The 21,702-nt window shown below is 43.2% G+C and overlaps 2 protein-coding genes across 2 annotated transcripts; both read left to right on the top strand.

Moving 5' to 3' along the window:
• Positions 1 to 610: 610 nt before the first annotated feature.
• On the top strand, positions 611 to 5,205 carry PIGZ (phosphatidylinositol glycan anchor biosynthesis class Z). Its single transcript, XM_068692389.1, has 2 exons — positions 611 to 774; positions 1,299 to 5,205. The coding sequence occupies exons 1-2, from the start codon at positions 657 to 659 to the stop codon at positions 2,858 to 2,860; spliced, it is 1,680 nt and encodes a 559-aa protein (XP_068548490.1). The 5' UTR covers positions 611 to 656; the 3' UTR covers positions 2,861 to 5,205.
• Positions 5,206 to 5,884: 679 nt separating this feature from the next.
• LOC137861241 (nuclear cap-binding protein subunit 2) lies at positions 5,885 to 9,799 on the top strand. Its single transcript, XM_068692400.1, has 4 exons — positions 5,885 to 6,044; positions 6,240 to 6,421; positions 7,188 to 7,326; positions 7,957 to 9,799. Exons 1-4 carry the CDS (start codon positions 5,964 to 5,966, stop codon positions 8,026 to 8,028), a joined length of 474 nt encoding a protein of 157 aa, XP_068548501.1. The 5' UTR covers positions 5,885 to 5,963; the 3' UTR covers positions 8,029 to 9,799.
• Positions 9,800 to 21,702: the final 11,903 nt, after the last annotated feature.

The following is a 21,702-nucleotide window of genomic DNA, read 5'->3' as shown; positions in this document are numbered from 1 at the left end:
ATCTGGAAATTGTCCTTGCCTTCTCAATGTCTCTAATCAGCACAGGGTTACATCATTTAGAGGTAAGGAACGTGGTATTGAGATATGCTTGCAGTGACAAGAAAGCTTGCAGACAACCAGACTCCTTTGAGCAATTAGGCAAAAATCATGGTGTCAAGTCAGATAAGTAAAGAAACATTGCCACTTCAAACAGTAAAAAAGTCAACATAAATTTGAAAAGTAACAGGCTGGCAACTGAAGGACATGTATTGTCTGTGAAGCATCGGATAGGTTGTGAACCTGGATTACCCAGTCAATTGGGAAACAGAGGAGAGCCTCGTCATCAAGAAATAAAGTATATAAACTGTATTGCGTGACTAGTAGGTGCGCTCCCCTGCTTGTGGGGCGCCCGCCATTGCAATCGCGAATAAATTACTACTTCACTGAGATCTTCGCCTGAGCCTAAGCTATTGACTACAGAGTGTTTCTCATAGATTCTATCCACCTGGAGGAGCCAACTCCCTTTGGCTATTCTCCCCCAGCAACTCCCATTCTGTGGTCCCCCCTCAGCGGCCCGCACCTGCGCGCCCGGTCGCTCCGCCATGACTATGCAGAGGGCGAGCGCCCCCTGGTGGCGCGGCGGAGCCCCCGTCGGGCCGGGCCGGACCGGTCCCGAGATGGCGGCGTGGCGGCTGTGGGCGGTGCTGGCGGCGCTGCGGGCGGGCTGGTGCCTGCTGCCACAGGCCGGCTACTTGCATCCCGACGAGTTCTTCCAGTCACCCGAAGTCATGGCAGGTAAGGCGACCCGGGGGGGGAGGGCGGCGGCCCCGGGGGAAGGGGGGGGGGGGGGCGGGGCAGCCGCGGGGCTTCGGGACGTGAGGGGGCCCCGCCGCCGCCGCCGCCGCCGCCGCCGCCGCTCGTGGGCGGTGGTGGTCCCGGGCGTGGTCCCGGGCCAGGGGACACAAAGGCGGCAGGTGAGGCGGGGAGCTGCCGGCCCTGCTTCGGGTGCCCTCTGCTACGCCGCCCCTGCAGGCAGCGGGGAGCCCGGCGGCCGCCCCTGGTGTTCTGGTTTTTGTGGCAGCTGCTGCCAAGTAAGTATTGGCCAGAGCCGTGCTGCCCTAGGAGATGTGGTTCCGTCTCTGAAACTTGGTTAAAATTAATGGTGTGATCCTAAAAAAATCATGGTTGACAGTAGTCCCAAAGATTTAGGGACTGCACTGCATCATGATGCCTTTTACACTAAGCTGTATCCCTATTGCCGAATTACTGAATAAAATGTAATATGTATGTTTGTTTTTTTGTTCTTTCTTCCTTTGTAGGAGATATTTTAAACCTACAGGTCTATTACCCTTGGGAGTTCCATTCCAGCTCTCCTTGCAGAACAGTTGTTTTCCCACTAATGACTTCTGGAGTTACCTACTGGGTGGTCAAGTCTTTGCAGCAGCTGGACATATGTTCAAGTTGCATCAACAGCTACACCCTTCTTGTATCACCTCGTCTTCTCTTTACAATCTTTTCTTTTGTACTTGACTATAGCGTGTATCAATTAGCTCCGTCCTGGGAAGCAGATCCATGGAAAGCGCTGGTACTTCTGGCTGGATCGTATGTCACTCTGGTATTTTACACAAGAACATTTACCAACACGCTTGAAGGACTTCTCTTTGCTCTTCTCTTGGTATTGGTTTCCTCCAACAAATCTGACAGCAGCTCACTAAAGCCTACAAGCAGCCCTCTCATAGGTATTGTAACAACTGCTGGGTTTTTCAATAGGCCAACCTTTTTGGCATTTGCGCTAATGCCCCTGCTTTACTGGGCAGGTTTAAATGTTGACTCCCAAAAGAGCATTAAAACTATCATAAACCCCTTATTGAAGCTAATCACCTGTGCATGTTTTACTGCCGTTGTTTTCATAACAGCTGACACCTTATATTTTACCTCCGTGGGCTTAGACAACTTTTACAGCATTAAAAAGAGCAGCCTATTTGATGTAATAGCTCAATTGAATCACAAAATGGTAGTAACTCCTTTAAATTTTCTCAGCTATAATCTCAATCCTCATAATCTTGCGCAGCATGGAAGTCACCCACGAGTTACACATTTTACAGTCAATGGAATAATGCTCTTTGGGATCTTACATATTCTGGCCATTGGTGCCGGTTTTAAAATGCTAAAGAAATACATCTATCAATTAATGCGGGTCAAATCATACTACCGTGGGTCACCTAGGGTATTTGTGCATTCTGAGGGCAATCCAAAATTACTGCTGTTTTATTTTGTTCCTTTGGCATTCCTCTCCCTGTTCAGTCACCAAGAACCTCGTTTTCTCATTCCTCTCATCTTGCCATTAGTCCTGTTCAACACATCACAGAACAGAGCTATGAAGTGGAAACCTGTCATTATTATTTTCAATGTCCTTGGGGCTTTGGTGTTTGGGTGGCTACACCAGGGGGGACTGATACCATGTTTGTTTCACCTGGAACATCTCATGCATTCTCCAGGGTCCTCAAACCATACAAGACACTATACTCTACTCTTTGCTCACACCTACATGCCTCCGAGGTCTCTGCTTAATATCAAAAAAAGGGACACAAATATAGAAGTAATCGATATGGCTGGATCTGAAGAAGAAACCCTCTGCCAAACAGTTGGGCAGCAAGCAAAGAATTTTACCTGCAATGACTGCCATTTTTTTGTTATAATCCCTGGAACAGTCAGAGCCACAATTACAAAGTGTGGTGTCTTGCTCAAGAACGAGACTTTGATCTTTCCACACTTATCAATGGAAGACCCACCACAAATATCCTTCCTCTTCAGTGAAAATTGGAGAAGTCAGCTAGGTCTATACATCCTTCAGCTAGGCAGAGATCATCAGAGCCCTTAGATGTTAGAACAATGTGATAGCTTTTCACTGCCCTTTGACTCTGTGCTGTCAGACCCCCCTTGTCACAGTCCCATGCTCAGTATGGGCAGTGTCCATGAGCTCCCTGATTCTCTTCATTCCCTTTCTTCATGTTTGTACACTCCTCAGGATAGCCAGCTCTTGCTAGATGCAAGTCATTCAGTCCCTGTGGTGTTTCTTAAGAACTTGTGTAATTTTCCTGATGAGAGAGGGTGAACTTAGAGTCCACAAAAACTGTGATTCAAGCTTAGCTCTTTTCACATGAGATATACTTTAAAAGTTCTTACAGACTTGGATAGAGGGCTTGTGGACTGTGTTACTGATAACAGACATTAACACTGCTGCTGCCGGAGAGAGGTTACTGGACTAGACAGAACCTCCTCACTCATTAGACCAGACTGCAGTCACAATATAGGCATTAGCATCATGCTATTATTGTCTGAGATGCTCTTAGGTGGTTCTGTCTTGAAAAATCCCTAGTATTGATCTAAAAGAATCTGATTTAGAACTCGGAAGATACTTCAGCATAGGCAATTATGCTAAATCCTAAAATCCAAGCATTGTTTTTGCCAGTTTCATTCCTGTAGAAATTCTGCACAAATATTACATACATCAATGCGAGGTCACTGGTTGATGTGACTAAGCCTATCTGCTGCTTAGCTCCTGAAATGGGGCAGGTCCTTTTTGCATTCCAGGTGAGTGTCACAGCTTTCATTGCTCTCAGGTGGCTCTGTGCCCGGCAATGCTTGATTCAAGGAGCTGTGCAGACAGAAAACTGGCACCTTGGAGGGGCCCAATTCCTTTTATGTATTTGACCAGACAGATCTCTGAACTGGTTGATGGCAAGGTTAGAGGGGCACAAGTTCTGTTGCCAGGGTGCGTGCAGGTTACCAGGGAGGAGTCACATTCACTATGCCCCCTCACCTTTCAGGATCAGCTCCCAGCTTAATCGGAATGATGGATCACAGCCCTGGTGCCCTAGTTGAGACCAGTTTCATTTTAAAGTAGGATACTGCAGCATGACTAAACATTTTATTTCAGAACATTTAGAACTTCAAATGCAGAAACATCCTGACCTGGAGGGAGGTACTAGTTCAGTACATTTGTAACACCCCTCTCTATGAACTGAATCTGACACTAATTCTTTCTGCTTATAATGGCAGTAAAGCTTTTTGCAGTTCTTCATCCATACAACTTTACATAAGACCTTATTTGCCAGTTTTTCAACAGAGACAAGAATGGTTGATACCAGAGTCTAAAGGGAGGCTAAGAAAAATCCACATGAAGGATTTGCCTCTTATCTTCCAAATTAAATATTCAGTCTAGATTTTTAAGGAACATCTCTCTCATAAAGCATATTGTGTTAAAAGCCTCCCCTACGTGTTCACTGTAAGATCCTTTATCCCTCATTACTGACAGGCCTGCATAATGAAGGTGTGTGTTTTTTGGTGAGGTAGGGGTTGCATGTGTGTTTGTACTGATGTCTCATCCAGTAGTGAAGAAGTTACAAAAGCATCATGACACTTACCAGCTGTATTTTCCAAGTTCAATTCCTCTTTGCTCTTTTACGCTGGGACAACAGTATTGTGCCACAGCTTGTATTCCACATCCCATTTACTGTTTTGAGCTGTTTTTAAACAGCTTTCTTTAAAAGTTGAAAATTATTTTGAAATTTACAATCTCTGGCTGTATAAGCAGGGTAGATCTTGAAACTGTTCAGAGTTGATGAAGCACCAATTCCATAACCTGACACTTCCACTGCTACACAGGTAACCTGAGATGGAGCCAGAAGAGACTCTGGGCTACAAACACTAATTCAGAATGACATTACACTGCTTTTGTCTCACCTGCTACTTTTATCACTTATACTACAGATTCAGGTTTTCCATCCTTGCACACCTAAGTCTTTGTTGGCAGGAAGTTTAATTTTACCAGCAGTGCAGGAAACTGTGCATCTCATCTGGTTTGCAAGGTTCTTTCACCTGGAGCAAGACTGGAAACCTCCCTCCCAAGTTAACTAAGCATCTAGGCAGCTGTACATAGTAAAACACAGTGTGGGATGGCAATTTTAGTCTCATGGACAGTGTTAGAAACAGCGATGAGAGTAAAGCAGCCCTGTGTGTTACGTAAGATAATTTATTTTTCTCATTTATTTTTCTCTATTTATAGTTATGATAGCAGTATTTGGCTTTTTTTTTTTTTTTTTTTTTTTTTCCCCTAAACCCTTTTTGCTACCATTGTCTTAAGGTGTGCCTTTCGGAAAGCTACCAAACTCCTGCACCCACCTGTAAAGCAGGGCATTATCCTATCCATCACCACCATCCTCATCATCAAGCACTCTCGGAGCTTTTTGTATTTTAGTTGCCATACAAATGTAGAACATTACTGTTGTACAGACAGGAATTGTTAACGGAATTCCGGTGCGAAATATGGCTTTATTTCAAGTTTCTTAATCAAGCACTTAAAGTGGCAATGCTGACAGTATCTTGGTTGATGTTTAACGCTGAGTCCGTCCTCTGCGTGTTGCCGAGTCCTGTGGAGAGTGCGGGCCGGCGCTGAAGTCCATGGCAGCAGCTTCGCCTCGTCACGCTCCTCCTGTCCGGCGGTGGCGGTCCTCTCCTCCTCCTCCTTCTCCTCCTCTGTCCCGCCGGCGGCCCTCCTCCTCCTCCTCCTCCTCCACCTCCACCTCGTGCCGCCGTTCAGGGCTCGGCCCCGGGCCGGCCGCCGCGGCCCCTCCCGCTGCCGGGCGCCCCTGGCCATCCGCCGGGCGGCCGCAGGAAGGCATCCCTCAGGCGGGCCAGGCCGGGGCCCAGCTCCCGCGCGGCGCGGCGGGCGCCCAGCTGGCCGCGGCTGAGGGCGCTAGCGGTGAGGCGGGCAGCGGCGCGGATAGGCGGCGCCTCGGAGAGCTTCTGCACGAGCCGCGGGTCGCTCAGCAACGCCAGCAACAGCCGCCGCAACACCATGCTCCCGCCGCGCCCGCCCCGGCACCGAGCGCTCTCGCGAGAGTCCCCGCCCCCTCGCCTCCGTCCCCGCCCCGGCGGGCGCGGATCTCGCGAGAGCCGCTACGCGCCCCGCCGCTGGCAGCATGTGCTCGGGGGGCAGCCTCAGCATCTTGCGTAGTGACTCCTACGTGGACCTCAGCCAGTACCGCGACCAGCACTTCCGGGTGGGCGGCAGGAGCGGGAGCGGGGCCGGAGCGCGGGGTCACCTGGCGGCCGGGCGACGGCGTGGCGGCGTGACCTGGCGGTTGGGTGGCTGGCTTACGGGTTGACCTGGAGGCCGAGTGACGGGGGTGGTCGGGAGATGGGCCGACGTGGCGGCCGTACCTAGGAGATGGGCTGACTTGGCGACCGTCCCGCAGGGAACCCGTTATGACCAGGAGCGGCTGCTGCGGAAGAGCTGCACACTGTACGTGGGGAACCTGTCCTTCTACACCACCGAAGAACAGATCCATGAGCTGTTTGGCAAGAGTGGCGACATCAAGAAGATCATCATGGGGCTGGACAAAGTGAAGAAAACCGCTTGCGGGTTCTGCTTCGTGGAGTATCCTTGTGCTGGGGGCCATGTGGGGGAGCTGCTGAACACAAAGTGATTGAGGTGCCCTCATGTGGGTGCCCCATCCCTGGAGGTGCTCAAGGCCAGGCTGGATGGGGCCTTGCCAGCCTGATCTAGTGGGTGGTATCCCTGTCCATGGCAGGGTATTGGAGTTAGATGGGCTTTGAGGTTCTTTCCAACCCTGTCTATGATTCTGGGCAGCATAGTGGGTGGAAGGCAAGGGCCCTTAGGCCGCTTTCAGCCTGGTGCTTCAGCCCTGGCTCCTGCAGCCAGTCCAGCTCTGCAGGACGAACCTGCCCTTGGTGCCCAAGGGAGGGTGGGTTCCTGTAAGTGTGAGTATGTGTCTGAGGGTTTTTGTTGGTACATTGCATGATTGATGCATTGGCTTTGGCCCATAGTGTTGCCGAGGATCACTCTGTTATGCTGAGGTGATGGTGGTTGGACGTGACAGGAACACTTGTGGCGCTTCTCTTTCTTTGTTTGGTAACATACCTTGGTGCTTCTGAGGGAGAGTGTGGCTCCACAACTTGACCCAATGTATGTACTTCTGACATGTACATTCCTGCACATTACTCTGATTTAATGTTAGTTTTCTTAGCCCCTGTAGCTTCGTAATGGCAGGCACCTTTAAAAATATCTGAGCAGGAACCTGATTCAAACAAATACTTGGTTTTGCAGCTCATGGGATATATTTGTTCTTTCCACATGCAGAAATTAGAAGCCTGTTTTTTTTTCCCTTTAACTTATTTATAAGATACTATGCAAGAGGAGATGCTGAAAATGCAATGCGGTACATTAATGGAACCAGACTTGATGATAGGATCATAAGGACAGACTGGGATGCAGGTTTTAAGGAGGGTAGACAGTATGGTCGTGGAAGATCGGGGGGCCAGGTAGGTTGTTGTACACCAGTTTTTAAAGGACTGGTGACTTTGCTGAATAATTGCTATTTGAATTAACGCACTCAGAACAACTTAAGAAACAGCAACTTCAGGCTTGTTGTTAAAGATAGTAATATGCATTAATTCTGAAGACATTTTATCTGTGATGATGATATCCACTAAGAACATGTAACATTTTTCATGTATTTATTTCACTGAAAGTACTTTTAGAAACTTGTTGGCTGTCTCGGGTAATGAAGCTCAGAAAATGTGAGACTGTCAAGAACACAAAGGATGGCACTTAGCTTACCTGAAGTTGAGCAGGTAGCAGATGCTTTTATTGCTGAAAAAATGAGACTAGCCACCTTCACTTTAGCTGTCTTGATTAATAATGCCCAATTCCTTTAAAAACGAAATTTGTGTATGTGGTATTGTGGGCTTCTTCATGACACACTTTGCATTCTCTTTTGTCTTGTCAACTTCTTGTGGACACTTAGATACAGTGGTCTCTAGTTTGACTATGTAGTCTGATGGTATAATAGTTCTTGAGAAATAGATAGTCTTATGGTGCAATAGTTCTTGAGAAAATAGTTTTCTTTATATCTTTCACAGACTTTTTTTTTTTTTTTTCTCCTTTGTAAGGTCCGAGATGAATATCGACAAGACTATGATGCTGGAAGAGGTGGCTATGGCAAAACCGTTCAATGCCAATGAACAGTAAATGACTCATCAGCCTCGCAGGAGAACTAAATCTGCATTGTAAATGTCACGAGGCACAAAGTAGGTCTGTTGCACACAGATTTAACATAAATAGAATTTCACAGGTATATTCAGTGTTCCTGTAACCGCATGGAATGTTCAGTATCTCTTCCATTTTAATACCAGGATTCAAAACATTGCAGAGTACATTAATACAAAGGACCTGGGAGCAAGGTTTTGAGCAATATTATGCATGAGACTTTGGTCTTTGGAAGTTGCTGTAACTCTTTCAGAAGAAACAAAGGTTTAACAGTATGGTGCTTTTCTTTTTCCCTGGCAAAAACTTGATTATTCTATCACTGGATTTTGTTTACATTAGTATCACAGGGTAGAGAGGGGTCATAAAGGAGGATTTATGTGTGTTTCAGAGATGAGAGGAAAAGGCAGAACATGAACAGGAAGTGAAGTTCCAATTTCCAGGAAATAACTTAAAGTTGCAGATTTTCTGGAGTTACTGATTAGTAGCCTTTTACACTGATGCTGTTCCTTTGTGGAGTTAGCACATGTACTTGAAGGGCCACAACAAAGCAATTCAGATTGAGCCCAATAATAATAAAGCCTAACAGGTAGGAGAAAACAGACCCTTTCAGTCTTCTACAAAGAATAATGTGATTGCGTGACATGGCATGATTCAGAACCATTTTGCTTTATGGGATACAGGGAATAGCAAGTGCAAGAATTACACTACCAGTTATTTTCGTAGTTGGAGTAGTACTATTTGCTCTTGTCTGGTAGCTCTCTGCAGCCTACTATTTGAGGAACAGTATCTTTCCTGTGACTACAAGGGTGACATGGAACCAAGCTTTTACAGTTTACCCCATCCCTGCTCCCTCCCTGTCCTGGTCAAAATGGGGTGTTTGGGAAACTGTATGTATAATGAGAAAGTTTGTCCTCAAAATGGATTTTCTCTTTGAGAAAGCCAATTGCATATAAAGGTAAGAATAAAAGTTAAACAAACAAACAAAAAATGATGAATTTTGTGAGGAGCCTTACATTATTCCAAGCATGTGGTAAGACTGGTAAAAGAATTGCAGGACTCTAATTTTTTATTTTTTTTTTTAATTTTTTGGATCTTACTAACACTGCCAGTACATGTGATGGGATATTGTACTGTAGACATAGAAAAAAAAATAGATCCCAGCAGGTGTGAAATTGAACTGCTGAAATGGTAGGGTTTGAAAGAAACTGTTACAGGGTTTGGGATTTTTTTGTTTTGTTGTTAATGGACTTCTGAGTTCTTTGGAAACTGCAATACATAACGTTTTGTCCGAGTGTCTTGTTGTCCATAACTTCTTAAACTCCTTTAAAATATCAGGTATGTAAAATTAGACCGTTACTAATTTAACGTATTGTTGGAAATATTAATGTATTTCTATTTTACAGTTTGTCAAAACTGTGACTGTAAATTGGAAATGCAGTGAGGTAGAATGGTAGTAAGACTCCTTTCTTAATAAGTGAAGCTTTGGGTGGGTGCTTTTTGCGCAGTAGCAAAACTAGATGGCAAAGAGTAAAACCAGATTTTCAGAATTACTTGATGCAGGTCTGTAAACGTGACTGAACAGATTTTTTTTAATTTTTTTCTATATATTGCATTTGATGATGAGTTTACAGCCTGTAATCTGCTCTAGGAAACCTCTGAAGTTTGTTTTTCACTGTATCAATTTTGTATAAAAATTGGTGTTAACAAAACTCTTAAGTCACTTTCAAATAAAGCTGCAACACTAAAGTGGATTGTTATTTCTTAAAATGGAGTGAGTGAAAGAAATGAGCTATATCCAGACTCTTGCCCACAACCATCGTTCTACTATCTTTTAAGATGGAGAGGGAATATTCCTTCCCTTTGACTGGGTTTTTAAGTCTCGTTCTGTTCTTAAATGAAGATGTTTGCTTAATGCTCTTCATTCTGGTATTTTTTGGGTTACAGAACAGAAATGAGTTAATAGTATTGAAATGTATGTGAAAAATAAAATAAAAAAGAAAAAAAAAGAAAATGAACCTTACTCTGCAGTGATTCACCAAGCACTGCAGAATGCAAACGAGCAATGTTACCTTCCTGAGAGGATCTGCTTTTGAGATATATAAGCTTAATAGAATAAAGCATACCAGTAGGCAAGGGCTGATATGCACCTGTTCAGTTTTAGGTGGTGCTGTGTTTAATGGTCAATGTTCGATGTGGTGGCAAGCAATGTGAGGTAAGTCTTAAAAAACAAACAAAAAAAAAACAAAAAACGTTCACATCTGTTATTATTGTAACAATAATCTCAAAAATTGTAACCAAAAAAACCCACAACGAAACAAAAACAAAAAAAAAATGTAAAAATAATCTCAAAAACTGTAGAGCTTAACAAATGAAAAAACCATGAGTAAGTCTCTACAAAGAGACCAATGTATGTGATACCATAAGAAAGGCAAATTCTTGTTTTAATCAAATTTGTTTAGATCAAGCAATATCCTTCAGGAGTTCAGTGGTGTCTAATAAAAACATCCTCTCTATACTTCTGGCTGTCTTACTGAGTACAGTAACAGTACTATTCTGCTGTGACTAGACAGCATGCTTGAAGGGGCTGTGCTCTGCGTGTTCTGTTTGCAGCAGCAGCTCTGTTACATATCTGTCTACGTTGTACTGAATAACATTTAGAAAGGGCTTAGAACTTCTGACATTTGACTGCAGTCCTTATAAGAAATGCTAAAGCTTGTCTTCATTAGGGGATCCTGATTCTCTCTTGTTTTGCCTGGTCAATGGGAAGCCAGGTGTTTGGAAGTGACTTGATTTATTCCTGACCTGTTTCTAATGAGATGGTGGGGGAAGGTTATAATGAGTTAAAATAATTTTATATTGCTTTTTATTAGTAGTATAAGGCTTTCAGATTCTTTTAATATGGAAGTAAAAAGTTTTAATGTGAGGTTTTCTATTTGGAGAGGTATTGAACAATGGGATTTAAGAGCACATGGACATACCATTTAAAGTCTTAGTATCTCAAAAGAGAATATAGAGGAAAACTCTTGAACCTGGTTTGATTTTTGCATACCCCAATACAAATCAGGCATGGCTCTGCTGAAGCTAGTGTTGTATAACTGAAGTTGTAAAACTTAAGTGCGGGGCTTGGTTAGTTTTCTAACATGCAAATTCATTGTGATTAGGTTCACAGAATCACAGAATTTCTAGGTTGGAAGAGACCTCAAGATCATCGAGTCCAACCTCTAACCTAACAGTCCCCACTAAACCATATCCCTAAGCTCTACATCTAAACGTCTTTTGAAGACTTCCAGGGATGGTGACTCCACCACCTCCCTGGGCAGCCTGTTCCAGTGCCTAACAACCCATTCAGTAAAGAAGTTCTTCCTAACATCTAACCTAAAACTCCCCTGGCGCAACTTTAGCCCATTCCCCCTCGTCCTGTCACCAGGCACATGGGAGAACAGGCCAACCCCCACCTCCCTACAGCCTCCTTTAAGGTATCTGTAGAGAGCGATAAGGTCGCCCCTGAGCCTCCTCTTCTCCAGGCTGAACAAGCCCAGCTCCTTCAGCCGCTCCTCGTAGGACTTGTTCTCCAGGCCCCTCACCAGCTTCGTCGCCCTTCTTTGGACCTGCTCAAGCACCTCGATGTCCTTCTTGTAGCGAGGGGCCCAAAACTGAACACAGTACTCGAGGTGCGGCCTCACCAGAGCTGAGTACAGGGGGACGATCACCTCCCTAGCCCTGCTGGCCACACTGCTTCTTATACAAGCCAGGATGCCGTTGGCCTTCTTGGCCACCTGAGCACACTGCTGGCTCATATTCGGCCGACAGTCCACCATCACTCCCAGGTCCTTCTCTGCCTGGCAGCTCTCCAACCACTCATCTCCCAGCCTGTAGCTCTGCTTGGGGTTATTGCGCCCCAGGTGCAGGACCCGGCACTTGGCCTTGTTAAACTTCATAGAGTTGACCTCAGCCCATTGGTGCAGCCTATCCAGATCCTCCTGCAGAGCTTTCCTACCCTCGAGCAGATCGACACACGCACCTAACTTGGTGTCATCTGCAAACTTACTGAGGGTGCGCTCAATGCCCTTGTCCAGATCATTGATGAAGATGTTAAAGAGGACCGGCCCCAGCACCGAGCCCTGGGGGACGCCACTAGTGACTGGCCTCCAACTGGACTTGGCTCCATTTACCACAACTCTTTGGGCCCGGCTATCCAGCCAGTTTCTAACCCAACGAAGCGTGCGCCAGTCCAAGCCAAGAGCAGCCAGTTTCTTCAGGAGAATGCTGTGGGAGACAGTGTCAAAAGCCTTGCTGAAGTCAAGGTAGACCACATCCACAACCTTTCCCTCATCCACCCAGCGCGTCACTTTGTCATAGAAGGAGATCAGGTCTGTCAAGCAGGATCTACCTTCCATAAACCCATGCTGACTGGGCCTGATCGCCTGCTTGCCCTGCAAGTGCCGCATGATGACTCCCAAGAGGATCTGCTCCATGAGCTTCCCTGGTACTGAGGTCAAACTGACAGGCCTGTAGTTCCCCGGGTCTGCCCTCCAGCCCTTCTTGTAGATGGGTGTCACATTTGCTAGCTGCCAGTCAGCTGGGACCTCCCCCGATAGCCAGGACTGCTGATAAATGACGGATAGGGGCTTGGCCAGCTCCTCTGCCAGTTCTCTCAGTACCCTTGGGTGGATCCCATCCGGCCCCATCGACTTGTGCACATCCAAGTGCCGTAGCAGGTCACCAACCAGTTCTTCGTGGATGGTGAGGGCCACATCCTGCTCCCCATCCCCTTCCACCAGCTCAGGGTACTGGGTATCCAGAGAACAACCGGTATTGCCGGTAAAGACCAAGGCAAAGAAGGCATTGAGCACCTCCGCCTTTTCCTCATCTCTTGTAACTAAGTTTCCCCCCGCATCCAGTAAAGGATGGAGATTCTCCTTAGTCCTCCTTTTTGTGTTGATGTATTTATAAAAGCGTTTTTTGTTATCTTTAACAGCAGTAGCCAGATTGAGCTCCAGATGAGCTTTGGCCCTCCTAATTTTGTCCCTGCACAGCCTCGCTACATCCTTATAGTCCTCCCTAGTGGCCTGCCCACTTTTCCAAAGATTATAAACCCTCTTTTTTCTCCTAAGCTCAAGCCACAGTTCTCTGTTGAGCCAGGCTGGTCTTCTTCCCCGCTGGCTCATCTTTGGGCACATGGGAACAGACCGCTCCTGCGCTATTAGGATTTGCCTCTTGAAGAGCGCCCAGCCTTCCTGGACCCCTCTGCCCTTCAGAACCGCCTCCCAAGGGATTCCACCAACTAGTGTCCTGAGCAGCCCAAAGTCAGCCCTCCGAAAGTCCAATACAGTGGTTTTACTGGTTCCCTTCCTGGCCTCGCCAAGAATAGTGAACTCCACCATTTCGTGGTCACTCTGCCCAAGACAGCTCCCGACAATCACATCATCCACCAGTCCTTCTCTGTTTGTGAAGAGAAGGTCTATCGGGGCACCACCCCTGGTAGGTTCACTAACCAGCTGCGTCAGGAAGCTATCTTTCTCCAGAAACCTCCTAGACTGCTTTCTCTGGGCTGTGTTGTGCTTCCAGGATATGTCAGGGAAGTTGAAGTCCCCCACGAGTACAAGCGCTGAAGATTTCGCAACTTCTGTCAGCTGCCTGTAGAACTCCTCATCCGTCTCCTCATCCTGGTTCGGCGGACTATAGCAGACCCCAACCAGGACACTAGTCTTGTTGTCCCTGCCGATCCTAACCCAAAGGGACTCGACCTTGTCATTCCCAGCCTCGAGTTCTACAACATCGAAAGACTCTCTAATATAGAGAGCCACACCACCACCCCTTCTGTGCTGCCTGTCCCTTCTGAAGAGCCTATAGCCAGGCATTGCAGCACTCCAGCCATGAGACTGGTCCCACCACGTTTCCGTGATGGCAACCAAGTCGTAGCCTGCCCGCTGCACGATGGTTTCCAGCTCCTCCTGTTTGTTACCCATGCTGCGTGCATTAGTGTAGATGCACTTCAGCTGGGCCTTTACCTTATCCTCCGGCCTTGCCATTGCTCAAGGTTCTCTTTTGGAAGTGCAGGCTCTCTCTCTCCTTTTTTATTTTTTTTTGAGAAGATAGTTCACTCTGATTATATGCACTTTCACAGAAATGTAAGCTATATTAGCTTTTCTAAATACTTGTTCATCATAACTAGGTATGTTCATGGAAGTGTATCTGTAAAGTAATACAGCATCTGAGACTAGGAGTGGAAGCTTAGACACCTTGATGAAAGAGGGGATTGTTAAAAATTAAGATAGGGATGTCTTTGGCCTCTTCTTTGTTGTGAAGACTCACTGAAGGTTGATTTACATGTCTGTCTTCTGGCAGTTCCTACATAACATTCCATCCAGTTACATGTTATTTTCTGTAGCACCTTATAGTTAAGGATTGGGCAAAGTCTCTTTATGTTTTGTTCTAATTTCTCAGTGAACGATCTAGGTGAGGAGATTCCATAACTGTAGCATTTGTATATTAAGGGTGTGTAACTTCCTGCACTCAATGTTTCTACCTCAAAGGTTGTGAGGATGTGTTGCGTCCCTGTAAGTTGAACACGGTTACAGGAAGAAGACAGTTTGCTGAACTCCTTCTTAAACCTCATCCTGAAAGAAGGAGAAACTTGTTCTTGTATATGTGTTCCACAGTTTATGAAGATGATCTTTTCTGCCACCCTGCTTCCCACCCTACTTTCAAAGACAAAGATACACTTTACCTAAGTGAGATAGTGTTCTCCAAAATTATTTTAGCTTCTAGCTAAAGACTGGGAGACAGAGGGAGAATTGCGTATCCGAACTCTTCTTTGCAGCACTTACTAATTGGTATGTTTGGATCTGACACAAATCTTTCCCTTAGCAGAACCATGAATTTTGAATTTCAAACATTTAATGAACAGCAGAAGAAAAATGCCAGATGGCTCCCTCTAGTGACTACAAAATTAGTATGTGCTTATTTTCTGACAGCCCACAACTGCTGAAAGCTGTTTAGCACAGCATGCTGCGTGTGGTACTGTCTTATGATTTTTCTTTCTTTTGTGTTGTAAAAGTGGAAAAAAAGCCCCACTAATTTTAATCTGTAAACCTTCTTTCAGAGTGGGAGCAACTAAAGATCAGGACTGTATCCCATTGCTGTTTCTCTGATTAAAAAAACAACGTAGTTGTACTTTATTATAATGTGTTTTGCCATATTATATTCAACACAAAATGGAGAAGTTGTGATTGCTTCAAGCTGGTGTTACTTCCTGTAGAACATTATTGGTCCAGCATGGTGTGGTGTCCTGGAAAGCAGATGCCTACTTACCTCTCTAACTTAAGCCACAAAATTCCACTCCCCTGTTCAACAGACCTGTTCAGAAGGGTTCAATCAAGACACCTCAGTCCATAACCATTGAATGAGATGTGTAGGGTTTGTATCTTCCCCAAAAATTATGTTCAATAGGTTTTTATGCCAGTTGATGTCCATGTAAGGACTGTGGGATTTGGTACTGGAGGAAGAGAGGACTTCCTGATCTGTGGTTTGTGATATGACTCACTTCTATGGATTTTGGTGTGTATATTTGTTAATTATTTAATATGCAGTAGTACATTTTCTAGTTTGGTACATCTGAAAGGCTGCAACCAGTGTGGAATTTATAAGGAATAACTTCAGTGACTTTTCTTCTCCCCTAGCAACCTCCTAAAATTTTGCAAAAAGCACTTCTATGATATTAAAGGGATGTTTGACTATTAAATTCCCAATCCAAATTTTACGACCTCCTACTTACTAGCTATAACTGTGTTCCAGCAAATTCATGTGTGCCATAAATCTGTTTTTCAGTCTCTAGCAGGTTATGAAATAAAGTTCTGTACTAAACATAAGGTAAATGTATGTAGACTGTCAAGGTACCAGACAGGGTCTTAATGTCAAATTTGCTTATATGGAGTTAGAATAGTCCTTTGAGCACTTTGCAGACTTTAATGTCTTTAGAGTATCTTTCTAGGAAAGTGTCCTTTATGTTACATACTTTTTTGATCTAAGGTGTAAGAGGAGTTATGCAGAGTGTTAGAGAAGCCTGTGCTGGTTGAGGAGTTGAACCTCTTGATCTCCTGCCTACAAAACTGTCTTTCCTAACTGCACAAATGTATTTCATGACGTGGTAACATGAGTGTAAGGAGACCAATAAATATGTGCAGTACAGTTCTCACACATGATTTGGAAAGATGAGCAATGCTTGCAGGCTCAGTTCTTTTAACCTATTTTTACAAAATAAATATATTAAAAATGAAATAAAGTTCTAGCAAACTGAATTCTCTTCACGCAGGACTGGCATTACGTGCTTTGTTTTAGTACCTTCCAAAGTAGTTGCAGGCATATATAGTACTGCATCTGATAGTACTGACATACTGCTATATAGGCTGGGATCGGTTGAGTTGAGTATATATTTACACCGCTCTCCTTTCACTTCCGTCCCTGAAGCACCTCAGCCTGAATTTCCAGTGGCTGCTGACAGTTCACAGTACTCAATGTAAACAAAAACCCATGGAGTGGCTTTTCACATGTATCCCTCCCTCTGCAGCTTGGAGAGTCATAGTTCATTCCACCTTTTGTGTGGTGGCTAAATTTGGCAGAAGCAGTAACCTAAAAGTACACAACTGAATGTAGATTTTGTTCTTCACGTGTGGAAGCCAAATACGAGATAGTCCTATGTTAATGGTTTCACTCCCTTGAGTGTACCAGAGCAGACAGGTGCTTTTGAAATCCCCTTGACTGTTCAGAAAGAGCAGCATTTCTGGTTGAATGTTCCACAGACAGACTCCCAGAAGCTTTCTCTTCATTCTCCGTTGCTTGCCTGAAACCTGCTTGTATTTTGTTCTGTTCCCTTCCAAGAAAGTTCAGACAAAGCCAGTTGCTTCTGCCCTTGCAGGAATATCTACCACTTTCTCAGAGCCTGGATGAAGGGCTGAATCAGGATTTCAGAAGCCAAGTTGCATAGTAAGAAACTGAAATAACTTCAGTCGAGAAACAGTGTGAGTCAAACATTAGTCAGTGACTAGGAAAATTGCCTTCAGTGCCTTGTGAATGAGCGTGTTTTCAGATATAAGACTATATCTTAAGTTACTTTGTTGGTTTTAATTTTAAGTTAGAGGTATCTCTGACTTTTCTATTTTATTTTTATTTTTTCTAGGGAGGGTCATTTATTGATTCCTGTGGGATCAGTATTTTTTGATAAGGATCCCCAATTCATTTCAGCTATGATTAAAAGACGCTTTTTCCTCAGCACAATTTTAAAAACAAATGGAAAAAAATGCTATTTTGTTTTTTCTCCAATTACGTGTAGCATAAATATCAACATAATTTAGCCTGATGGAGTCATTTGTAGCTAAGTTTCTGGACATTGAAATCTTTTCCCCTTGACACCAATCTTTCCCTGCAAGCCAACAATTTAAGGAGATACTGATATTGTACTTATAATAGGTAAGAATGTATTAGGCGTTAGAAAGACATACTTGTCTTTAGATCTGTCACCCACATGTAGTTTGAATTGCATGAACTCGTGTCAGTTTTCTGACTTTCTTTTATTAGTTTAAAATAACAATCCTATTTTTTTGTGCTTCGTGTCGTTATGCTTTCTGTATGGGAAATTTTTCTCAAATAAGTGAATTTTGCCACTCTGTTCACCTTAATTTAATTATAAATTGGTGTTTTTTGTTGTGTGTTTGATTTTCTGTAATACCACTGTTTTGCAACATTTTAAATTGCTTTTTATGAAAACAAACCAAAAACCCTGTCAGCTTGTCGTGCTGCCACAAGATGTCATGAGAAGCTGTGTCTCGCTCCAAGATGCTCTGAGTCCTTGGCAGTCAGCTAAGTTGAGTGGTTGTTCTGGAACGACGTGTTCTGAAAGCACATCATTTCACCATACAGCTAATGCAATATCTTCTCTTGAATAAATTCTTTTTCATGTTGGGACTCTCTCCAAAACAAGAGAGACTGGTGACTGATTTAGTGATCTTCTAAAATACCCCAAAGTAACAGAGGTAAAAGTGGCTTATTGCTGAGGTGTAGTATGCCTCATACCAGTGAGCACTGTAGAACTGAAGAAGGGTTCTGCATGTCTGTTTGGGAGGGCGACACTTTGCCAACATAAATATTAAAAAGTGAAAAGACTCCTCTTCTTGATTACAGAGTGATCTTGGAAAAGAATGGTGGGTTTAGTTTGTATGATCTTTTGCATTTAATATCTACGTAATCAGCATGGCTCTCCTTGTTGATAAAAGTACTGGATTCTCAGGAATATTCATGGATTTTATCTGAGAGTATTGAATGAGGTCAGTGTAACTCCAAACTGCAATAGAAAACTATTCTCATGAATATAAATAAACCTAAAGCATCATAAGGCTGTTCTGCTTGTTACCAAAGTCCGAGAGCTGTACACTAAAGAGCTAGGAGGAACAGATGGATAAAACAACATTTCCTTTTTTAGGAAAATGTTCCCTGCTCGTTCTGTCTGTCAACACGTGCAATGGGGACATAGAAATATATCTATTTATTTATTTATTTATTTATTTATTTATTTATTTAGCGTGCTTCTAAAAATGCTTTTTAGTTTGCTTTAGTTTGCTTCTGCCTCAGGTGTTTTAGTGATCATGGTTCAGTTTCTGGCTTCCTGAAGGCAGCAGGAGTTCTATTGTTGATCTGGGAACAGGATGTGTATCACCTACCTGTCCTTCATAGCTTTTCCTTTGGTAAGTATCGGACAGACTTCAGTCATGTTTTAGAACTTGTGCAGCTATTAATAACAGGAAAGCTGTTTAAGATGTATCTTATCTTTATGTCCATAATTTTTTCTTGTGTATACGTAAGATGGCCCTTATCTGGACCTAGAACTCATTGAGCACAGCCTCTTTGTCACACAATTATTATCTAACCAGTTCCTTTCTTGGATCCTTTTCTGGAAATCGGTTTACCTGTGTGCAGATGTTTGTGTGCTTTCATTTGTGCTCATGCTTGGACATCTGGAGCTGCAAATTTGCCACACAGGCAAATTTTGCTCTCCTACAAACTCATTTAAACCTCTGTAAGTTTGACTAATGTCCTAAAATCTTTTTGGGATAGAAACAGTTGCTTTGTATGTTCATATATATGTGACTGCGGAGTCACATACTGACAAAAACAGTTTTATTGCATGGGCCACCTCTGCCTGTTGATGTATGGTGAATATCCTAAAAGATGAATAAATAGATTAAGAAAGTACATGCATTAGCATGTGCATGCATTAACTGGTGTGTGTACTTGCCCTGACCTCTTTTGGTCTAGCATGTCTTCCACGAGATAGTCTTTTTCAAGAATCAAGAGCAATGTTAGAGGGATAATACGGACTAAATAAATATTAACATGGATTATTTAAAAATTACTGCAGTCAGATGAGTGATCTCTTTTCTTTAAATTTATGACCAAATGAATGTCTGTGAGAAACCTAAGAATATTTTGGGTAAACATCATGCCAAAGGTACTCCATGTAAATTAATTGCATCTTTCATTTCTCCTTTTGAACTGCTTTGGCGATGCTCTTACTTGACACAGCCAGGGTAAGGCATGCTATGAACAGCCCAGGTGAGTGCTTAGTAGCACTTAAGGGAATGTGTCTTTGGGCTACAGATACTGGAGAGTGAGAAAGTAAACCAGATGTTCAAGTAGTTCTTTCAGCCTTAAATAGTTTTATAATAAATGGCTGCAGCTAACATGCCAGGGGAACTCTGTCAAGAGTGTGTGGGAGCAGTGTTGACTCCTGAGCTATTTCTCAAAGTGAGTCAGAGACGCTGAGCAAAACAACTTCACAAAAAGTAATCACATCTTTTTAGTAGGAGAGATTCAACATCCATCAGGGTAAGTGTCCAAAATCAGTTGCAGGACAGTATTCTCAGAATCCAGGGCTGTGAGGGCCAACAAGTATTAGTCAATGTACAGAGGCTGGCAGAGAAAGGCCTTGCTTCAAAAGAATGCAGGAGGCTGGCAGGATGTGAAAAGTGAGGGGAGATTCCAGCTGTTTTGTGCTAATCCAATATCTCAGACTAGACATAAAATGGTCACCAAGGCAAAGTTAATGAAAGATTAAAAGAGGTCCTGTTGCCTGAATAAATACATGGCATCCCTCAGCAGTCTCTGGATGCAATGCTGATTCTGTTTGATCATGCATTTTTCCCTACATATATTTAATTGAACTAAAACTCATCTGGGACTGAATTTGTTAAGATTAATTCATTCCCTGTTAGAAAACAAAATCACTTTGATGTACGTGAGTGAGTGGTTCTGTTTCTCTGTGAATCGCCTTCCTGGTTGAGCCAAGTAGTTTGTAGATGACAGTGCTCCACGAGCAATGCACACCACAGAAGGCACAGTGCTTTTCCTTTTTAATGGCTATGGCTGGCACCTGGTCTGTTCAGGAAGAGATTTTTTTAACAGCTTTTAAGTCTAGGAAAAAATAGTATATTCTATGGGTATACTGATACAGCCATGCGGATTTTAGTTTGGGTTGAAGTTAATGTGAGGGTACTGCAATCTTTCAGTTCTTGATACTTTAGTTCTTAATAATTTTGACTGAATATTTTAGTACACTTAAAAAACAACAAAACAAACAAAAAACAAACAAAAAAAGCAAAATGCACAGAGGTCTAAACCAAGAAGTCAAGTATAGGGCTTTTATCAAAAACAATGTTTTTTAAGTTCTTAGGTGCAATGGATATTCTAATTTTAAAGTGTCGTACAAATTCAGTTTGTGCTAAGAACAATATATATATATATATATATACATTTATTCATTGTATCTAAACATTTTTATTGCTGAGTGTGTTGCCACAACTGTTGACTGTGACAGTATAACATAAATAGAGATATGAGAGACTGAAACCACAATGAAATATCGGTGACAAAAGCTAGAATTGAAGCATTCTCCATTCAGATTTCCTTTTAAATGGAGGAATATGTATTCCACTTTTATGAAGGCTATATCATTGCTTTTCAGATATGATTCAAAGATACATATTAAAAAAGGGAAAGTATAAATCATCTGTGTCATTAAGAATTCTAATTCCATTTGAAAAGGAAAAGTGCTATTTATGAACCTTACAGAAAGCCTTTGGGTCATGAACAGCATTTCCATTTGTAGGAGAAAAATGTAAGAATAGTTTTCTACAAGTCAATATAAAATGATACCTTTCAAAATCAATTTCTGGTGAAATTAAAACACTGAAAAATTATCAAAAGCTATGTGAAAATAAGATAAAAAAACATGCAGTGTTTTTTCCAGTATTCATAACTTCATTTTTGAATGGAGTTGCTGTTGATTTCGGTAGGCCTGAACTCCTTAGCTGAACGTACCCCAAGGAGAACCTGCTTCTCCTTTTGCTTACCCCAGAATGGATGAAGGGTGACTTCACTGGCCTTGGTGGCATCACTATGCATTCTAGAAAGCGGCTGAACAGAACATCTGCTGTTGTTTGTGAGTGATTTATTTTTTTTTTTAAGAGGAGAGAATCTTGGATTCTGGATTTGAAGGTACTATAAACCTGGCCATTAGAACATTCCTACTGCATCCTTTGAACACTTGAATTTCTTAAACTTCGTATATGTGAAGTTATTATCTTTATACACTAAAC

This window comes from Anas acuta, chromosome 9 (assembly GCF_963932015.1).
Source record: "Anas acuta chromosome 9, bAnaAcu1.1, whole genome shotgun sequence".
Classification (NCBI taxonomy): Eukaryota; Metazoa; Chordata; class Aves; order Anseriformes; family Anatidae; genus Anas; species Anas acuta.
The sequence above is the reverse complement of the archived record's forward strand: the minus strand, read 5'-3'. Positions and strand labels throughout refer to the sequence as shown.